This window comes from Rutilus rutilus, assembly GCF_951802725.1.
Source record: "Rutilus rutilus genome assembly, chromosome: 7".
NCBI classification, from domain to species: domain Eukaryota; kingdom Metazoa; phylum Chordata; class Actinopteri; order Cypriniformes; family Leuciscidae; genus Rutilus; species Rutilus rutilus.
The window spans coordinates 7,178,155-7,195,787 of NC_140221.1; the positions used below are offsets into that span (position 1 = coordinate 7,178,155).

Consider the following 17,633-nt stretch of genomic DNA (forward strand, 5'->3'; position numbering starts at 1 on the left):
ACTTAAGCTTAAAAAAATTCCATGAAGTTATTTTAAAAGCAATCCATATAAATAAAGCCGTTTAATCCAAGTCCTCTGAAGGACAATCATTTTATGATGAAGAGATTCAATTTAGGGTTTTAGGGTCACATCAAATATGGTCAACGGCAGATCACCTGTACTTGTTTGATGTGCAAAAAAACAGCAGCAACAACAACTCCTCTCTGGTTTTTGGCATGACATGCAAAATAATGCTTCACGATACTACCATTTAATATAACGGTTTACTATTTTAATATATTTAAAAATATATATTTTTTTTTCCTTTAATGCAAAGCGGAATTTTCAGCAGCATTGTCACATGGTCCTTCAGAAATCATTCTATGCTGATTTAGTGCTCAAGAAACATATTATCAATGCTGAAAACAGTTGTGCTACTTATAAGAGGATCCTGAAAAAAATGATCACTATTTCCACCACAATGAGTAAAACGTTCAAAAGAACAGCATTTATTTGAAATTAAAAACATTTATTATGATACAAAGATTTCTATTACACATTTGATCAAGTTAATGCCAAGAAATCTAGATATTCATACTTTGTATGGTCCAGATTTTCAATAAATATCATGCACATTTCATCATGTTCCTGAAACGCAAGCACGAAGACTTGGAATAAAGGATGATACTTGTGATCCTTTTATGATTTTATTTTTGTCAGCAAAGACCTCCTGCATTTACTTTCTTTATGGAAAAGAGTGGCCAGGACAGTCTTCTGAAATGCAGCATTTTGTGTTGCACAAACTGTAAGAATAAAAGTCATACAGGTTTGGAATGACATGAGGGTGGGTAAATATTAACAGAATTTTCAATTTTCGCCAAAAGACATGTGTTTTAAAACTCAAAGCACCAGCACTTTTCCCATTTTCCCTCTAACAGAGATTCAGTATCCTTCAGGAATAAACCAGTTCTGTGCCCAAGCTTTGAGTATCTGAGCAACAGCATGAAAGGGAGTGTATATATATAAAAAAAAAAAAAAGTGTGACACTGTTTATGCCTCAGGCCCAGCTCTCCTGTGTCCACATCATAAGGTGTAAGAGCTCATGCTCAAGCTGATAAAGCATTCTGCTGCGACCACCGCTTGACTGACAGCATCCTTAAGCCTTTCGTTAGTTTAGTTTCACCAAGAATATAGTTAACAAGGAGTTTCCAAAAGGTCAAACAAATTCTCAAACAGTTCACTTCTCTAAAAATAGTCACTCCTCATTATAATCGCTAAAATGGGTTCTTGACGTACATTGTTCAGCAGTGTAATTTGGAGTAATGAATCATTTAATTGAATTATTTTATAGTTAATTACAATGACTTTTGTTCAATGAATTACAACTTTAATTATTCACATTGTGTGATTTCTGAAACAAGTTTTGATTATAAACAAACAGAAAGCCCAAAATTATTCCATTCTGAAATAAAATTATTGAGAAGAATAATTGTGTATTAGTCACGAGCATGGCATTATTGGGTTATTTCCGTAATAGCAGGTTGCATGCCACCATGCAGATCATGAATGAAGACAATTACTGAATGAATGATTTGTAAGACTTCATTACAACACAGCAAGACCTGTGACCTGTCAAATGGCAACAATAGGTACGATTACAGACACAGTGGCATGTGGATTTAGGATTATTTGATGAAAAGAAAGTTATTTGAACCAGAAATCTTTGTTAACATTACAAATGTTTTAATGTCAATTGTGATCAATTCAACGTATTCCAGTATATAAAATATATATATATGACAAAATACAAAATCATATACAGCTATCTAAGACTGAACCTTACAAATTAAAAAGACAGTATATCTGGCTTGGGTGAGGACATCTGACAATATAGCATCAAAAACAGGGCAGGCTATAGCATACATATATTAGGGCTGTCAAGCGATTAATTAATAACACAATTAATTCATTAATCACACATTTAATTTGGCTGAGAATTTACTCCCAAAAGATAATTTAAAGTTATTACTGAGTTAAATGAGAAAAGCATCAAATAGACATGACAAAAAGTAGCTTTAGAAAAAAAAAATAATAATAATTTTTTTGATTTAACATAGAATTAATTACACACACTTTCAGGCTTCATGAGGGTGAGTAATGACGACAATTTACATTTTTCGGTGAACTATAGCTTAAATGTTTTTTTTTTAATACAAATTAAATTATTTTTTTATGAAATGATACTCTAAATAAGACACTAAAACTGCCAGTAGGTGGTGTTAAATGTCTAAATGAGTAAGTCATTGAGTCATTCATTCATCTGAGTCATTCAAACGGCTGATTCATTCAGGAATGAAGAACATGGATCTTTATGAATGGGCCACTGAATTATTCGCTCAAAACGCGGATTTATTCAGAAACCACCGCTGTGAGACGCACAACAGTTCTGCCCTGGCTTTATATGTAATATTTTCTTTAGCAAAACTGAGCAAAAGCAGACAATATTGTGTCTTAAATATAACACAGTATTAACTTATTTATTGAACTGTTGTATAAAATCAATATCACATTTGCACTTGTGCTGTTCGGGACAAAAATATCACTTGTGTGATATTGCGCTCGTTACTCTTGTGATATTGCTCAACTATATTATGATATAAATGAGACAAAAATTATATATAAAATATGCTAGCCTGCCCTGCATTCAATGCTGTATTGACAGATGTCCTCACCCAGGGCATTCACATATTTTGTACAATCCAATACTTCAGCAGAGACTGTAAAAATAAGTGAACTCTGACAAATCTGCTCAGCACTTCTCCAACTGTCAGCCCCTCTTTCTCTGGCACTGACTAATCAAATGAGCTAAACTGTTTGTTTCACTGGCATGAAGGATCCAGCCTCTGGGCAGTCTTTGTTCCCTGGAGACTAGAGCAGATCAATCCAATCCCACACTCAGTATAGATTTAGACAGCAGGACATTTCAGGGCCTATCCTATCCGTTACCTAACAAGCCTATTAATTTGCATGAGCACTTTCTGCACTTGGCACTGGCAGCATTATGACTCTAACCGAAGTGATATTTCTCATCATATTGGACTACTTGCCAAGCAGAATTATTGGCTTTGGATCATATTGGTTGCAATTTGTTCTCCATTTCAGCACAGAATATTACGGCAAGTTTAGAGCAGACGTTGTGGCTGATATAGGACTGCACTAATCTCTGCAAAGCAGATCCTTCTGGCTTAAAATAAAAAAGTGAAGCATTTAGAGTGGAACAGGGCTGAATTTATATCTGAAGGCCTGGCAAAGAGATGGAGGAAATTGTCAAGTTTCTATAATGGTAGAAATTTACAAATGTTTCAGCAAACTTATAGCCTGGAAATCCAGACCTAAATCTGAAAAATTAATGGTCTGGCATCGAGTAATGAACATCGGCCAGCTCGAGGGGCGGCACCAAGCATGCATTTGAAAATCTCACTGCACGCAATTGAATAACACTACGACCAATCACAACAAGCCCCATACCTTAGCTACCAGCGGAGCTAACTCGTAGATTAGACTCTTGCCGTATCCGGTCGGCAAAACAGCAAAAACGTCCTTCTTGCAAAGGAACGATTCAAGCGGCGTCTTCTGTTCCTCTTTTAGATAAAAAGCCAAGTCTAACTCGTTCATTGTAGCGGCCAAAGCCGTTTCAAACAACTGCTGTTCATCCATAGCCATCTCGCAATGTTTACTAATGACTTTGACGTCACAGCGCCGTCGTCATCTCGCCTCTGGCCCGCCCATACCAGATAACCCGATGTGATTGGTGCAGCTCGGATATAAGGGCATATTTTCGCTGAGCAAACTCAACTTGTGCTCTCGCGAGAACTCGGGATTTCCAGGGTAGCAAACTTATTCAACAAACAAACACTTTCCCATGACACACTGGCTCTTTGAATCTGTGATAAGTGATGTAGCACAGTTATCTTTTGTGCTTAGAAGTACATTATAGTATTCATCAGATAATAATTTGCACTACTTTAGCATCTCAACGTCCATCCAGTGAATTAAAGGAATAGTTCACCCAAAAATTACAATTCTGTCATTTACTCACCCTTAAGTTATGCCATACTATGGAAGTCAATGGGGTCCATCAACTGTTTGGTTATCCATATTCTTCTAAATATCTTCTTTTGTGTTCAGCAGAAGAAATCAATTAATAGAGGTATGGAACTTAAGTACAAAAGTAAGTAAATTATGACATTATTTTCATTTTTGGATGAACTATCCCTTTAAGAATTAATCAAAGGAATACAAATACGTAGTTGAAATAAAATTCCTTAAAGGGATCGCTCAAATACTATCAACTCAGTCGCTTGCCATTTCAAACCTATATGACTTATTCAATATTTTGTCAATGATATGATGCTCATTTTAACAAAACTCAAGTCAATCCTGCATGACTTGAGGAAACTATATCATAGAGAGAAGGCCTGCAGACCATTAGTTCAAGTTTGTAAAATGCCATGTGGTGTAACTCCCCAAAAATCTTATATTTATGAGAAATCATTAAAAAGTGTTTAAAAGGTATAATTTGTTTAAAATGTATGAAACTTTTTTTTTAAATAATGATTAAGACGTGTAGAGTTATTTTAGTATCAAATACTTTTATAGTTTTATTAATATTTTTAATTCGTTTTTATTTCTATATTTACTGTGTTCATTTGAATTTCAGTTAAAGTTTTAGTAGTTTTATTTGGACATTTTTATAAGATTTTTTCTAGTTGTCTTGTTTTAATTTGTTATTTTAGTACATCAAGTTAAACTAAAATGAAACTGAGACATGTTGCCTTGGCAACTAGCTGAAAAAAAAAAAAAAAACATTTAAACTTATTTTATTTCAGTTAACATTTATTTCATTTAAAGCAACAAAAGTTTTTTAATGGTTTATGGTTTGTTTCTGTTAACTATGAAACACTCATGTATTCAAGGTGTAAAGAATGGTTTGGAGGGAGCATGATGAATTGGCTTCTCTGAGTCCAGACCTTAAATTCATTGAAAGTCTTTGGGATGTGCTGGAGGAGACTTTACAGAGTGCTGGACTCTTGCATTGTCAATACAAGATCTTGACCAAAAACTGACTCCTACTCCTAATGTCGTAATGTAAAAACAAAAAAAAAAAACTCAGGGAAGTGCTGTAAGCATATATGCATGTACTTATGACTGTATTTTTTTATGTGGATTGCTTTTTAAATTATTGTAAATGTTGCTTTCACATTTTGCATCTTGGAGCATGCAGTGAATCTCTCTCCTGTGCTGGTAAGCTATGTCCTGTTGATGAAAACGCTTCTCAAACAGAGCTGACTTGTAGTTCAGCCTCCTGGGACAGTATCAGCGGGGCTCGAGCCATCTGTGTTTATTGTGGCTGTGCGTTTAACCTGAGAGGGCAGGGGTAACACTGACGCTCTCTGATAAAACCACAGGTCCTGGGAAGAGAGCAAGAAGTAATCTGATAACAGCACAGGCCGAACGGATGGATGCAGAATTGATGCGGGGGATTGCTCTGTGGTCCTTGTGCTTTCCCGATGAGACGAAAGACTAAACTAGCATTTATTCCCTTAAAAAGCAACTAAAGTCCATCCACGTTTTTGTTTTAATGCATCTTGTGTTTTTATAAGCATAAAATCAGCATGTACTGACAAAAGAAATGTTTATTACAGGTTAGTGAGTCTGAATATTTGCCAATGGATTACTTATAGTAGTCTCTACCTATTATGCTAGTAGAAACTATGCTAACATCAACAAGATAACAAATGTTAACTCAACTCAGTGAACCTTTGAAATTTAGCGTCTATACACAAGCGTATAAGACATGGGCAGCCACAGTGATTGAATGACAGTGTCAGGTATTCAAGTATTCATGTCTGCCTCCCTGAATTAACATCTGTACTACACACTGATGCCCGATCTGTACACAAATATAAATATGGTTTGGCAACACCAATCTTTCAAATGAACTCTCTGTAAACTTTCTGCATCATGACCAGGCAAAAAAAAATATATAATATAGTAGAACTATGCCGATATTCAATTTCTTTACAATACCAATAAGCATTTTCATGTTATGGTCTCTGTAAAGATAAAACACTACAAACTAAAATATTAGTGAATCCCTAACACAATGTCTAGATTTATTCATGATTATAGATATTTAAAACAATAGTGTATATCATAAAATAAACTGTAATAGTTCAATTCTGGTAGAATTATAGGTCAGTTATAGTTATAGGTCAGTAAATGTTTTTCAAAAGGAATATTTCTATTCAGCAAAGATGCATAAATTGATCACAAGTAACAGTAAAGACATCTACACTGTTACAATTTTATTTCTTTTTTCAAATAAATTCAGTTTTAAAAAACTCTGAAAAAATATGTACCACGGTTTTAACAAAATATTAAGCAGCACAACCGTTTTCAACATACAAAATGTTTTTGAGCACCAAATCAGCATATTAGAATGATTTCTGAAGGATCATGTGACACTGAAGATGTAATTTGTAATGATACTGAAAATTCTGCTTTGCATCACAGAAATCAATTACATTTTTGGAATATTTTCAGATAGAAAACAGCTATTTTAAATTGTAATATTATTTCACAATATTACTGTTTTTACTGCATTTATGATCAAATATACCTAAGTGAGACTTTAAAAAATTTTTTTTTTTTTTTTTTTTATCTTAGAGCCCAAACTTTTAAACAGTAGTGTATGTTCAACTTGAATCAGGATCCTTCCAGTGCCTCTAAACACTCCCAACACAAATTCAGAAACTTCCCCTATCCGTGATGTATAACAGAAGGCTTTTCAGAGTACCATGAACCAAAGTGAAACCTTAAGGCTAATAAGTGATCTTCTAAGCCTATCACTGTCCAACTTTCTTTACCCATCATTCACTGCTCAATATTACCTGCTGGGCTCTAAATACAGAGGGGTGATGAAGGAACGTCTGACAGCACATATCTGTGGCTAACTGCGCTCTGATGTGCTGTGATTAGCGCTGAAGGTTAGTGTGTTTGAGCGGGATGTGACCGGAGATGGGGTCACTGAAGCTGAGCTCTGTGCTGGAGGGCAATGTGTTATTTCTGTGACATGGGTAATGAGGACGAGGTGCATGTCAATATAGAGTGCTTTTTGAGGTAAATGGGAAATGCTGAATTTCTAACTGAATATTTCTCAGCATATTTCTTCCTTTATCCTGTACATTATTTCTTCAATATTTTTAAGCTTTATGCAGGCCTTATATTGAACGAAACTATTGACTATGTGACTGCACAGCGGGAAAGCGACAAATCCTATCAAACCCCAAACACACATTTCATTACTTCTTAAATGGATCTTTCTTTGACCCTTTTCAGAATCTAATGGAAACATACATGGGGAGCATCAGATCAGTTGGCCTTCTTACAAATGAAACACAGCAAGTAACTTTCTTATTCTGTTCTTATTTGCAGTAAAAAATAATATGACGATAATTTGCACGGTGTCCATGCAAAACTGGTTTCAAGGACACGACTACATGGATACTGAGGTGTTCTGAGTGATTTGTTCATGTTGCTATGTGGTTGCCAGGGTGTTCTGGGTCATTGCTTGGGCATTGCTACATGGCTGCTTACTGGTCCAATCCCAAGTCTCTATTCTGGCCTCCAGATAACACTCACTCAATTCAAACTCTAAGAGATTTTTTTAGTTGTCTAGTTGGGAAAGTAATAGTCAAGTTAGTTTATTTATTTGTAGAACACAAGTTTAACACAACCATAGTTGATCCAAAGTGCTTTACAATACAATAAAAATACATCAAAATTCAAGAGAGAAAACCTGTATATATACACACATACATACACTCAACAAGCCACAGGATTTCAAATGTCACACATGTCCATAGCGCACTAATGGAATGAGCACTGAATTTCTAGCAACCGGAATTTTTTTGGACCACAATGTTTTTGGAGGGCCGAAATCACTGACTGAACCCGTGACTTTCTTTAGCGGTTCTCCAGACTGTGTTAGCATCTAACTTGCGCACGCAATGTAGATAAGCTACAACAAATAAACGTCACCTGTGTGGACTAGGGCTGGACACGGTTCTCATTCGCGCTTGAATATGTTCAACACTATAAAATCTGACGAAATACAATACTCTTTTTTTTAACAATTATCCTATATAGCCTAGCCATTTTTAATAGGATGGACAGTTGAAGGAACCCAACCTCGTTATACTTAATAAATATATTTGCTTCTTCTTGGCCTACTAAAGTGTTCCTGCAACGGGAGTATTCTCTGGCTAGAGCGCAGAACAGCAGAGTTTGTATGGACAGAAGTGCATGCCTGAGCTTGTATTTTGGGTTAAGCTGCGTTGCTTTGACATTGTGGAAAATAGAATAATAGAAACAAAATGTATTAAGTTTTTTACCCGTTATTATCAATCTAAATTAATCTCGTTTTTAATTTAACTTAATTTTGTTTTTCTTCATTTAAATTTCGTTTTTTCTTTATTTAAATTTCGTTTTTCTTTATTTAAATCTACCCTGTGTCAGTAATTTGTTAGTCAGAAAAATATTAGACTACCTTATTAAAAGTATTGCTTAAGTTAACAGACCTGTGTGTGTGTGTGTGTGTGTGTGTGTGTTACGTGCGAGTGTATTTACTTTGTGTTGTTCATGGGGAAGATGTGTTTAATATCACTAGTGCAGTGTCCGTTCTCGGAGCATATAAGCCCTGCCCGCGTGAGGTGCGCCGCTTCCCGCTGGCGTTCTGTAGTTTATTAAAAGTGTATTAATTCTGAACGTGTCACGTCTCGCGTGTTTATATTGCACCAAATGCGACACTGCACTCCCTTGTGAAGTCGATTGGATGAATGGTTCTCAAAACCGGATTATTTTGAAATAATCAAAATGCAAACGGACATACAGACACATAGAGAATACTGCCTTTATTAGAGAGAAGAATATGTTCAGCCCCCTCTCTCCGAAGCTTCGATGTTCATTACTACCGAAGCTTCGAAGCTCAAAAAATGGTATTCGGACCAGCCCTAGTGTGGACACTAGTACTGGCTTGATATTCATTTCTTGATTTTAAAATGTGCCTATTATGCCATTTTAAAGGTTCCTAATTTTGATCTCCTGAGTTAGGTTTACATGCATCCAAGGTCAAAAAATTATTTCTCTCATAATATACTTTGCAGCATCCCCTCTTTTCTCACCATGTCTGAAACAGTTTGATAAAAGCTTTGGTCTCTCTAAACACCTCCTTTCAAAGAGCCTACTCTGCTCTGATTGGTCAGATGGCCCGGTCTGTTGTGATTGGTCTACCGCTTACTGCGTGTCGGAAACAAAACGCCTATTACCATATCTGAATTTCATCTTCTTATGCACCCTCAGCACTTGAATACACAGTGATGCAAACAGTAACAATGGTTCATTTTGATTAGAAACAGTCTCAGCTTTCAAAAGGTCAGTCCTATCACAAAATTCAAACAATAAATACCCGTTTGACGCTCTTCAATGTGACATGACACTGTAGCCGCCTCAGTTCAAGCGTGAACTGATCATCTCTTACACTTTACCACTAGTAAAAGCACAAAATAAACATAAAAGAATATCAGAAGACATATTTTTTGAAAAAGTACGAAATGTATAATGTCACATGTAAGCAGGTTTACAGAAAGTGCATGAGTCCACGTTACAATTTAGAGTGATCTGTTATCAGAGGTAACTGTCTAAGTTATGCATTTCAGAAATGTACAAATACAAAGTCACAGTTAGCTAAAAATGTATTAATTTAAACAAAGTAATAATTAAGGCAGAAACAATGAGCTCATTGAAGTAATGAATACTGATTGTCATAATTATTTGTTAACAAACAAATGTTTCAACCATGGATAAAAAAATTATTAAAAAAAAACACTTGAGAGGAGAATGTGCAAAACATATGCACTATATTACACATTCATTATATTTTACTTAACCTGTTAGTGATGTCTATTATTTTAAAGAATGTTTGAATAAATCTTTTACAAAAACAAGTTATTACAGCCACCAATTAAATGTTGTATTTCATCAACCAATTAGAGTAGGAACATCATTATATCATCAATAAGTTTATATATAAACCTCCTTATGAGTAATGTAAATGTTTGTCAAGAACCATTTTTTTGTTGATTAAATAAGTTTGATTAATGACTTGATTATTACAATTTATTATCAGCTAAACAAAAACTTATTTTGTCTACGGTCAATGCCAATGGGGTCCAGGGATGTTTTGGATCCCACTGACTTTAACTGTATGGACAAAAACAGTTGAAACATTTGTTCTGGATAAGAAAGTAAGGCATACAGGTTTGGAATGACACGAGGGCAAGTGTTTTAGGTTGACATATAACATGCACCATCACCACTAAAAATACTAGTATAGTCAGAATTTCTAAAACCAAAGTGTGAAAACGCAAGTGAAGCCTGAGTTGACATGGAACAGGAAGATATCATGTCTTCCAGATAAAAAAAAAAAAATGAATAAAGAAAAGTAAAGAAACTGCAAACCTGCAAACCTAGAGCACTCATCTAACAGGAAGAGCACTGACAGAAGTGTCAAAACTGTCTCCAAATCCAGTAAGAAACAATCTTTTTGACAACAAGCCTCTATTATCTGCCAAACCTGTGATAAGACAGTTTGCCAGCATGGAGCCTGTATCACATTTTGCAGCTCCGAGTTGGAAATGAAGCCTATTTTATTCCCAGTGGTGCAGTTTTGTTGAACTAAAAATGAACTGCACATGTTTTTATGGACCCGTATGAAGGAAAAACTTCATAGAAAGAATGTAATATTTGTGAAAACTGCACTAAGTATCACACTTTCCTTTAAAGCAGGGGTAGGCAACCTAAGGCACGCGTGCCAACACTGGCTCGCGGAGGGTTAATCGCTGGCACGCAAGCAAATGCGAGAGAAGTGTATGTATTTCATTCAGATAAGGTAGTCTACCTGCACACAGATCTACATTTTGATGTAATAATTCCTCATAGTAAAAAAAAAAAAGCTTATTTTATTAAGTTAGGAGTAGAGATGCACCGATTGATCCGCTGATGCATGGTGACCGGAATTGGCCGATTTTCACGTGAGCGGCCATAACCGGCGACCGGCCGGTCAGTCTGACATACGCCGATTTTATGCCGGTCAAATGCACTCGGGCTCCCCATGATTAACATCGCGCAATATCAGCATCACACGTGCACACGGAACGCACATATAGGAAACCTCGTGAATTACGGCCGTTTCACGCATATTTTTTTCGGCGTGCATGTTAATCAATGAGTGCATTCACACCGGGAGCAGGAGCAGCACGTGAGCACCCAACAGGAGCGTCGCGTGAGCAGCAGTGAAGCGGGGATTTTGCCGCCGAGTCTATTTTGTCTGCGCTGCTCACGCTCAATTAAAGTGAATTCACACTTTTATTATTATTATTATTAGACCTTTATTTAACCAGAAAAGAGCTCTCTGAGATTAAAAATCTCTTTCACAGGAGTGTCCTGGCCAAAATGTGCAGCAATACATTCAGTTACATCACAGATAAACATCACACAAACAGATTAGAGGAAAAAAAAAAAAAAAAAAAAAAAAAAAAAAAAAACACCTTAAAAGCAATTGCATAATGTTAGATCAACTTCCATTTGCCGGATAACTGATTTGAAACGGTCCAGAGTCAGTAGATTTTCTAATTTTAATTTAGATTGGAGGAGATTCCAATCAAACGGCGCTGCATACATAAAAGACTTCTTACCAAACTCAGTTCGAGCAAAAGGAACAAAAAGAGTATAAAAGTTTTGCGAACGAAGAGAATAGTTCTTGATAATTTTCTGCTGCACAAAACAACAGAGATAAGAAGGCAACAACCCCAAGATGGCTTTGTAAATAATTAAGTACCAGTGCGTTTTTCTTCTGGTAGACAAAGAAGGCCAACCTACTCTATGGTACAAGGTGCAGTGATGAGTTGAGGATTTACAATTTGATATAAACCTTAGAGTGCCATGATAAACGGCATCTAAGGAAGAAAGAAGATAATAAGGTGCAAATTGATATACAACATCACCATAATCGAGAACAGGGAGAAAAGTAGCAGAGACTAATTTCTTTTTTACATTAAAAGAGAAGCAAAACTTGTTCCTGAAATAAAACCCAAGCTTGATTTTCAACTTTTTCTTCAGTTGAGTGATATGAGAACTAAAAGATAGGGCATCATCAACTATGATGCCTAGATATTTGTACTCTTTTACTGATTCAATCACTGTTCCTTGAAAGGTCTGAAGAGATACTAAATTATTTTCAAGTTTTTTTGATTTGGTAAATAACATATACTTGGTTTTATCAGTATTCAGAACAAGTTTTAAACTGTGAAGCCTTAACTGAATAATATCAAAGGCTGACTGAAGCTTAGACAAGGCTTGCTGTCCTGAGGAAGCGCTGCTATACACAACAGAATCATCGGCATAGAAATGAAAGTTGGCATCCTGAATGTCATAATCAAGGCTATTTATATAAATGGTAAATAAAAGGGGCCCCAGCACCGATCCTTGGGGAACACCTTTGGAAATCTCTAATAAATCAGATTGTTTACCTTCGGCTTGAACACACTGGGTTCTTCCACTCAGATAATTTTTAAACCAAGGAATAACGTGACTTGATAAACCAACCACCTTCAATCTGTGCAGCAAGATTCCGTGATCCACTGTATCGAAGGCCTTTGATAAATCAATAAAAAGCGAGGCACAAAATTTACCATTATCCATTGACCCTACAATATCATTTAAAACTTTCAAAATAGCCGTTGTAGTACTATGTTTTTTGCGAAACCCTGATTGATTAATAGACAACACTTTGTTTACGTTCAAATAGCATGTCAACTGTTCACTAATAAGGCTTTCTAATATCTTTGATAAAACGCAGAGCTTTGAGATTGGTCTGTAATTATTCATTATAGTGGGATCCCCCCCTTTTAGTAAAGGAACAACAAATGCTGATTTCCAAATTTCTGGAATAACACCAGTGTCTAAAGAAAGATTAAAGATATAAGTTAAAGCAGGTATAATATAATCTGCTGCCAGTTTCAGATACACAGGCTCCACACAATCAGGACCTGAAGATTTGTTTATATCAAGCAGACAGAGTGCTTTATAAACGTCAGTACTCTTAATTTGTTTAAATCTAAACTCTTCCTTTTCTAGATGACTTTCTGCATTAATAAAATCAGAATCAGAGCCTGTAAGATTTAGTGGTTGAAATAGAAACCCAGAGGCAACAAAATGCTTATTAAAGCAATTGAGCATAAGTTCTTTATCTGATATGCTAGTGGAATTCATTTTTATACATGATGGGAAGCTAGACTTGTTTTTACTACCTGATATCAGTTTTATATTCTGCCAGAATTTCTTGGGATTATTTGAATTAATGGTGGTTTTTTCAATAAAATAATCAGCCTTTGCTTTTCTAATAGCCACTGTACATTTATTCCGGAGCTGCCTAAAACGGATCCAATCGGAGCCAACATCCGAATGTCTAGCTTTTGCCCAAGCCACATCCCGCTCACGAATTTGAAGAGAAAGGGCTTCAGAAAACCAGGGATTATCCCTACCTTTAACACGGAATTTTTTAAAAGGTGCATGCCTGTTGATGATTGATAAGAATCCATTATAAAAGTAATTCCAGGCAGACTCAACATCGGGAATAAGAAAAATCCTGTCCCAATCATAGCGTGCTACATCAAAAAGAAAGGCTTGTTTATTAAAGTGCCGTGTACATCGTCTAGTGATAATACGTGGTTTGTGCTTGGGTAATTTGGTATCTCTGACTACAGCAACGACGCAGTGATCACTAACATCATTAGCAAATACAGAGGCCAAAGAGTACTTATGAGGCAAATTACTGAAAATAAGATCAATTAATGTGGACTTTTTGTGATCCTTCGAATTGGGTCTAGTAGATGTCTCAACTAGCTGAAAGAGATTTAAAGAGTCACAAATTGCTTTGAAACAATCAGATACTGACTGTAGCCAGTTCACATTAAAATCACCGAGGAGAACAAGCTCCTTATAATTCAAAGAAGACACCGAGTGCATCAGAGAGGAAATGGCATCAGTACTAGCTGATGGGGGTCTGTAGCAACCAACAACAGTAAGATGTAAAGTCTTGGAAACGATAAGATTTAAAGCTAATAATTCATATTTTTTAACTACTGACTCAGAGAGCAACACAGAAACTTCAAAACTGTCCTTAACATAAATTGCTACCCCCCCTCCCCTTTTTGGTCTATCGGTCCTATAAACGGTATAACCATCAATGTCTATGGCATTATCTGAAACTGTTTTTTTAAGCCATGTTTTTGATGGACAAAATAAATATGATTTCAAACAAAAGTGCCCAAAATGCACAGAATGTGCATAGTGTGTTTTAACAAGAACTGGATTAGGTTATGTCAGAAAAGAAAATGAAAACTCAAAAATATTATATAAAATTTACCCATTTAAACTTGTTCTTATTATTTAGTTTGGGTAAAAGGATATGGTATTTTATAAAAAAAATATATATATATACATAGAAAATAAATATTTGTGTGTGCTGTAAAGTGGTTAGAAAAAATGAAATTGGAATCGGGTATGGGCAGGTCAAACTCAATGAAAAATCGGAATCGGCCTAGAAAATTGTAAAAATAGAAAATCGGTGCATCTTTGGTTAGGAGTTATAAATACTATTAAATTGTCTATTTAAATCTAAAACAAATTTCAAGAGAAATTAAAATTTCTGTACTATTTCTTATGAAAATGTAAAATGTTTGTGTATTTATATGAGTGTGTGTGTGTGTGTGTATATATATAGGCTATGTGTGTGTTGTGGCACAGTGATGAACTCGGAAACTTAAAAATGGCACTTTATGACAAAAAGGTTGCCGACCCCTGCTTTAAAGCATCTGATAGAGGAAGCGTCCATACAATTGCATCGTGGTTCTATTCTTGGAGCACAATTTAAACCTGAATCAGCTATTTGTATTTATTGATTTTTAATGTACTCGACATGATCACACTGAATGTTTTAGACTGCATTACAGTCTGCCTGTGGTTTTGAACTATCTGAGGTTGGAAGGCTAAATGATTCCCCTTTCATCTCCTCCTTTCATGATGACCCTGAACCTTACATACACACAAACCCCAATCAACAGAAGCAGCAATTCAATTTCTCCACAAGCTTGAAGGAGCCTTCTTAAAAGAGATGAGATTTTTCTTATTAACATCCAATAGTAAATCATCAGTCTGACCACAAACAATATGGCCTGATTCACCTTACTGTGACTACTCATTACTTATCTCATTATTAGTGCCATAACCTTTGTCAACCATCATTTTCACTTTTGCTGTTCTGCTGCTAAAAGTGTTCATGATGTAGTGGGAACTTTTTTAAACAAATAGGCCTACAAAAAGTACATATAATGAAGCCAAACTGATGCAAAATTTATACGTGTAGGTTATTAAGTGTAGTAAGACACCATTTGACTGAAATGTCAATGGATTTGAAGTCATTCGTTTTTCCTCATAACAACAACCTGGTGCACTCCTAGAAAAAAAGAGGTTCAATGCTGTTCTATACAGAAGCCTAGGGTCATTGACTCCATTTTAAAGAACTCTTTATTCCAAAAATGTGAAATGTCTTAAAAGACTGCAAATATATTCATGTTCAGGTTTACAAATTGTTTAATCACATTTAAATCAATAAAAAAAAAAAAAGAAGAAGAAAGAATTACACCAAAACTAATTACAAACTAAATCCACAAGATGGAAACCATTAGTGGTTCAACGGATCACAAAACTCACGGTTCGGATCATATTATGGTTTTTAAGTCACAGATCAGATCTTTTTTTGGATCAGCAAGAAAAAAAAAAAAAATTGGGGGGGTGGGGTAATTTAGCTTTCCATTTATTACTTAAAGGGGTGGTATAATGCACCTTTTTACAATATGTAAAATAAGTCTCTGTTGTCCCCAGAGTGTGTATGTGATGTTTTAGCTCAAAATACCCCACAGATAATTTTGTACAGCATTTTAAAATTGTGCCTTTTTGAGGGGCAGTAAAAACGTGTCGTTTCATGTGTGTCCCTTTAAATGCAAATGAGCTGATGCTCCCGGTACAGAGGGCGGAGCTTCAAGAGCTTGTGTGTGTGTGTGTGTGTGTGTGTTAATTAATCTTTGTTTAAGCTGTGTTTTGCTGTTTGATTAACATGAAAGACAACAGCTGGTATTTGTAGATTGCTGTCACTTTAAGACCCCATGCACACACAGATCCAGTATAAAGATACACATCCGATTTCTTTCTCAACTCGTTCACTTAAAGGCACAATATTGTAAGTTTTCGCCGCCAGAGGTCGGATTCTTAAAACAATAACAAAGGCGAAGATTGATGACGCTATGAAGGAGAGTGGAACAATGGGAGATGTCATTTTCACTATCCAGAGATGTATGGAATTCACGAATCATGTTTACGGATGAGGTAAATTAGTTTTTGTATTACCTGTACATTTGATCACGCTATTTTATGTCATCGTAATGAATTAGCTGCAAGGAACGTGAAATGTAATGCTATTTTAGCCTGTTACTAACATGTGGCTGTCAAATAATTTGGTTGGTTAATGCTGCGCAGTTTTACATGTTTAAAACAATCGTACTAAAAGTAAATTTGAACGAACCCACAGTATTTGCAAGTAATGGCTAAACATTTTTGTGCAACACATACTGTATTTAGTTTCACTGCCATAGTCTTGGTCACCAGACATGATAAAAAGCGTTACTGTGATAAAACCCTGTGCACCTAGACTCCAGAGTTGCAGTGCAACCAGGGAATCCCTTTGGACTTTGAGATTTTCACAAGTGCTTCCCAGTTTTGTCTGCAAAATGCTTTAGATGGTCAGAACGTGGGCAGACTGTAGGCGGTCTGTTTGAGACTGCGTTGAATATCAGTATAGAAATTAAATGTCTTGCAATATTTCATAATCTATAATTGGTATTCTTCATCCAAGTTCTAACATCTGAACAACTAGTTCTTCTAAAGACAAAATGGGGTCATTTAGCATGAAGTGAAAACATTTGTAGTACTGTACCTCTCTCTGTTCACTGCAGATCTTGCAAAGCCATTGAGCCCTTTTTTGACTGCCTGGTGTCTCGATTCCGCATTTGGTGCACACCTTCTGCAACACAAACATGCATAGGTATAGAACAGGTCAAACAAACACAAACTGATAACTATTGTAAAATAAGATTACATTATTTTAAGAAATGCTTCTAAGAATTTTTTATTTTTTTTATGGGAAAATGGCAACTGTCACTAGTAGAAAGGGGCACTAGTTAATGGACTGTGTTTGGAGTGAAGTGAAAAGGTTATTGTTAGCGCTGTCTGAGCGCAGTGAGCTCCGGCCTCAATGATTATAGAGAAGAGTTGGCACTGCTTTTGGTACCAGCACAGTGCTAGTTTTAGACTGCTTTTATTAACCTTTCTTTGAAACAAGGTATTAGACACGTTATTTGCACATCCCAATTTTAAATCCCCCATCGTGCACGCCAACTACTGCTTCCGTGTCCCAT

General features: G+C 35.8%; 1 protein-coding gene across 3 annotated transcripts in view; it reads right to left on the reverse strand.

Moving 5' to 3' along the window:
- Positions 1-17,633, reverse strand: part of doc2b (double C2-like domains, beta) — a 227,755-nt gene that overhangs the window by 187,728 nt on the left and 22,394 nt on the right. For 2 of the 3 annotated variants that reach the window (XM_084415425.1, XM_084415424.1), the window contains exon 5: positions 17,153-17,239. In XM_084415425.1, the coding sequence (XP_084271551.1) occupies positions 17,153-17,239 (87 nt within the window). The remainder of the gene's footprint in view (positions 1-17,152; positions 17,240-17,633) is intronic. The other variant, XM_084415426.1, reaches the window with a different exon arrangement.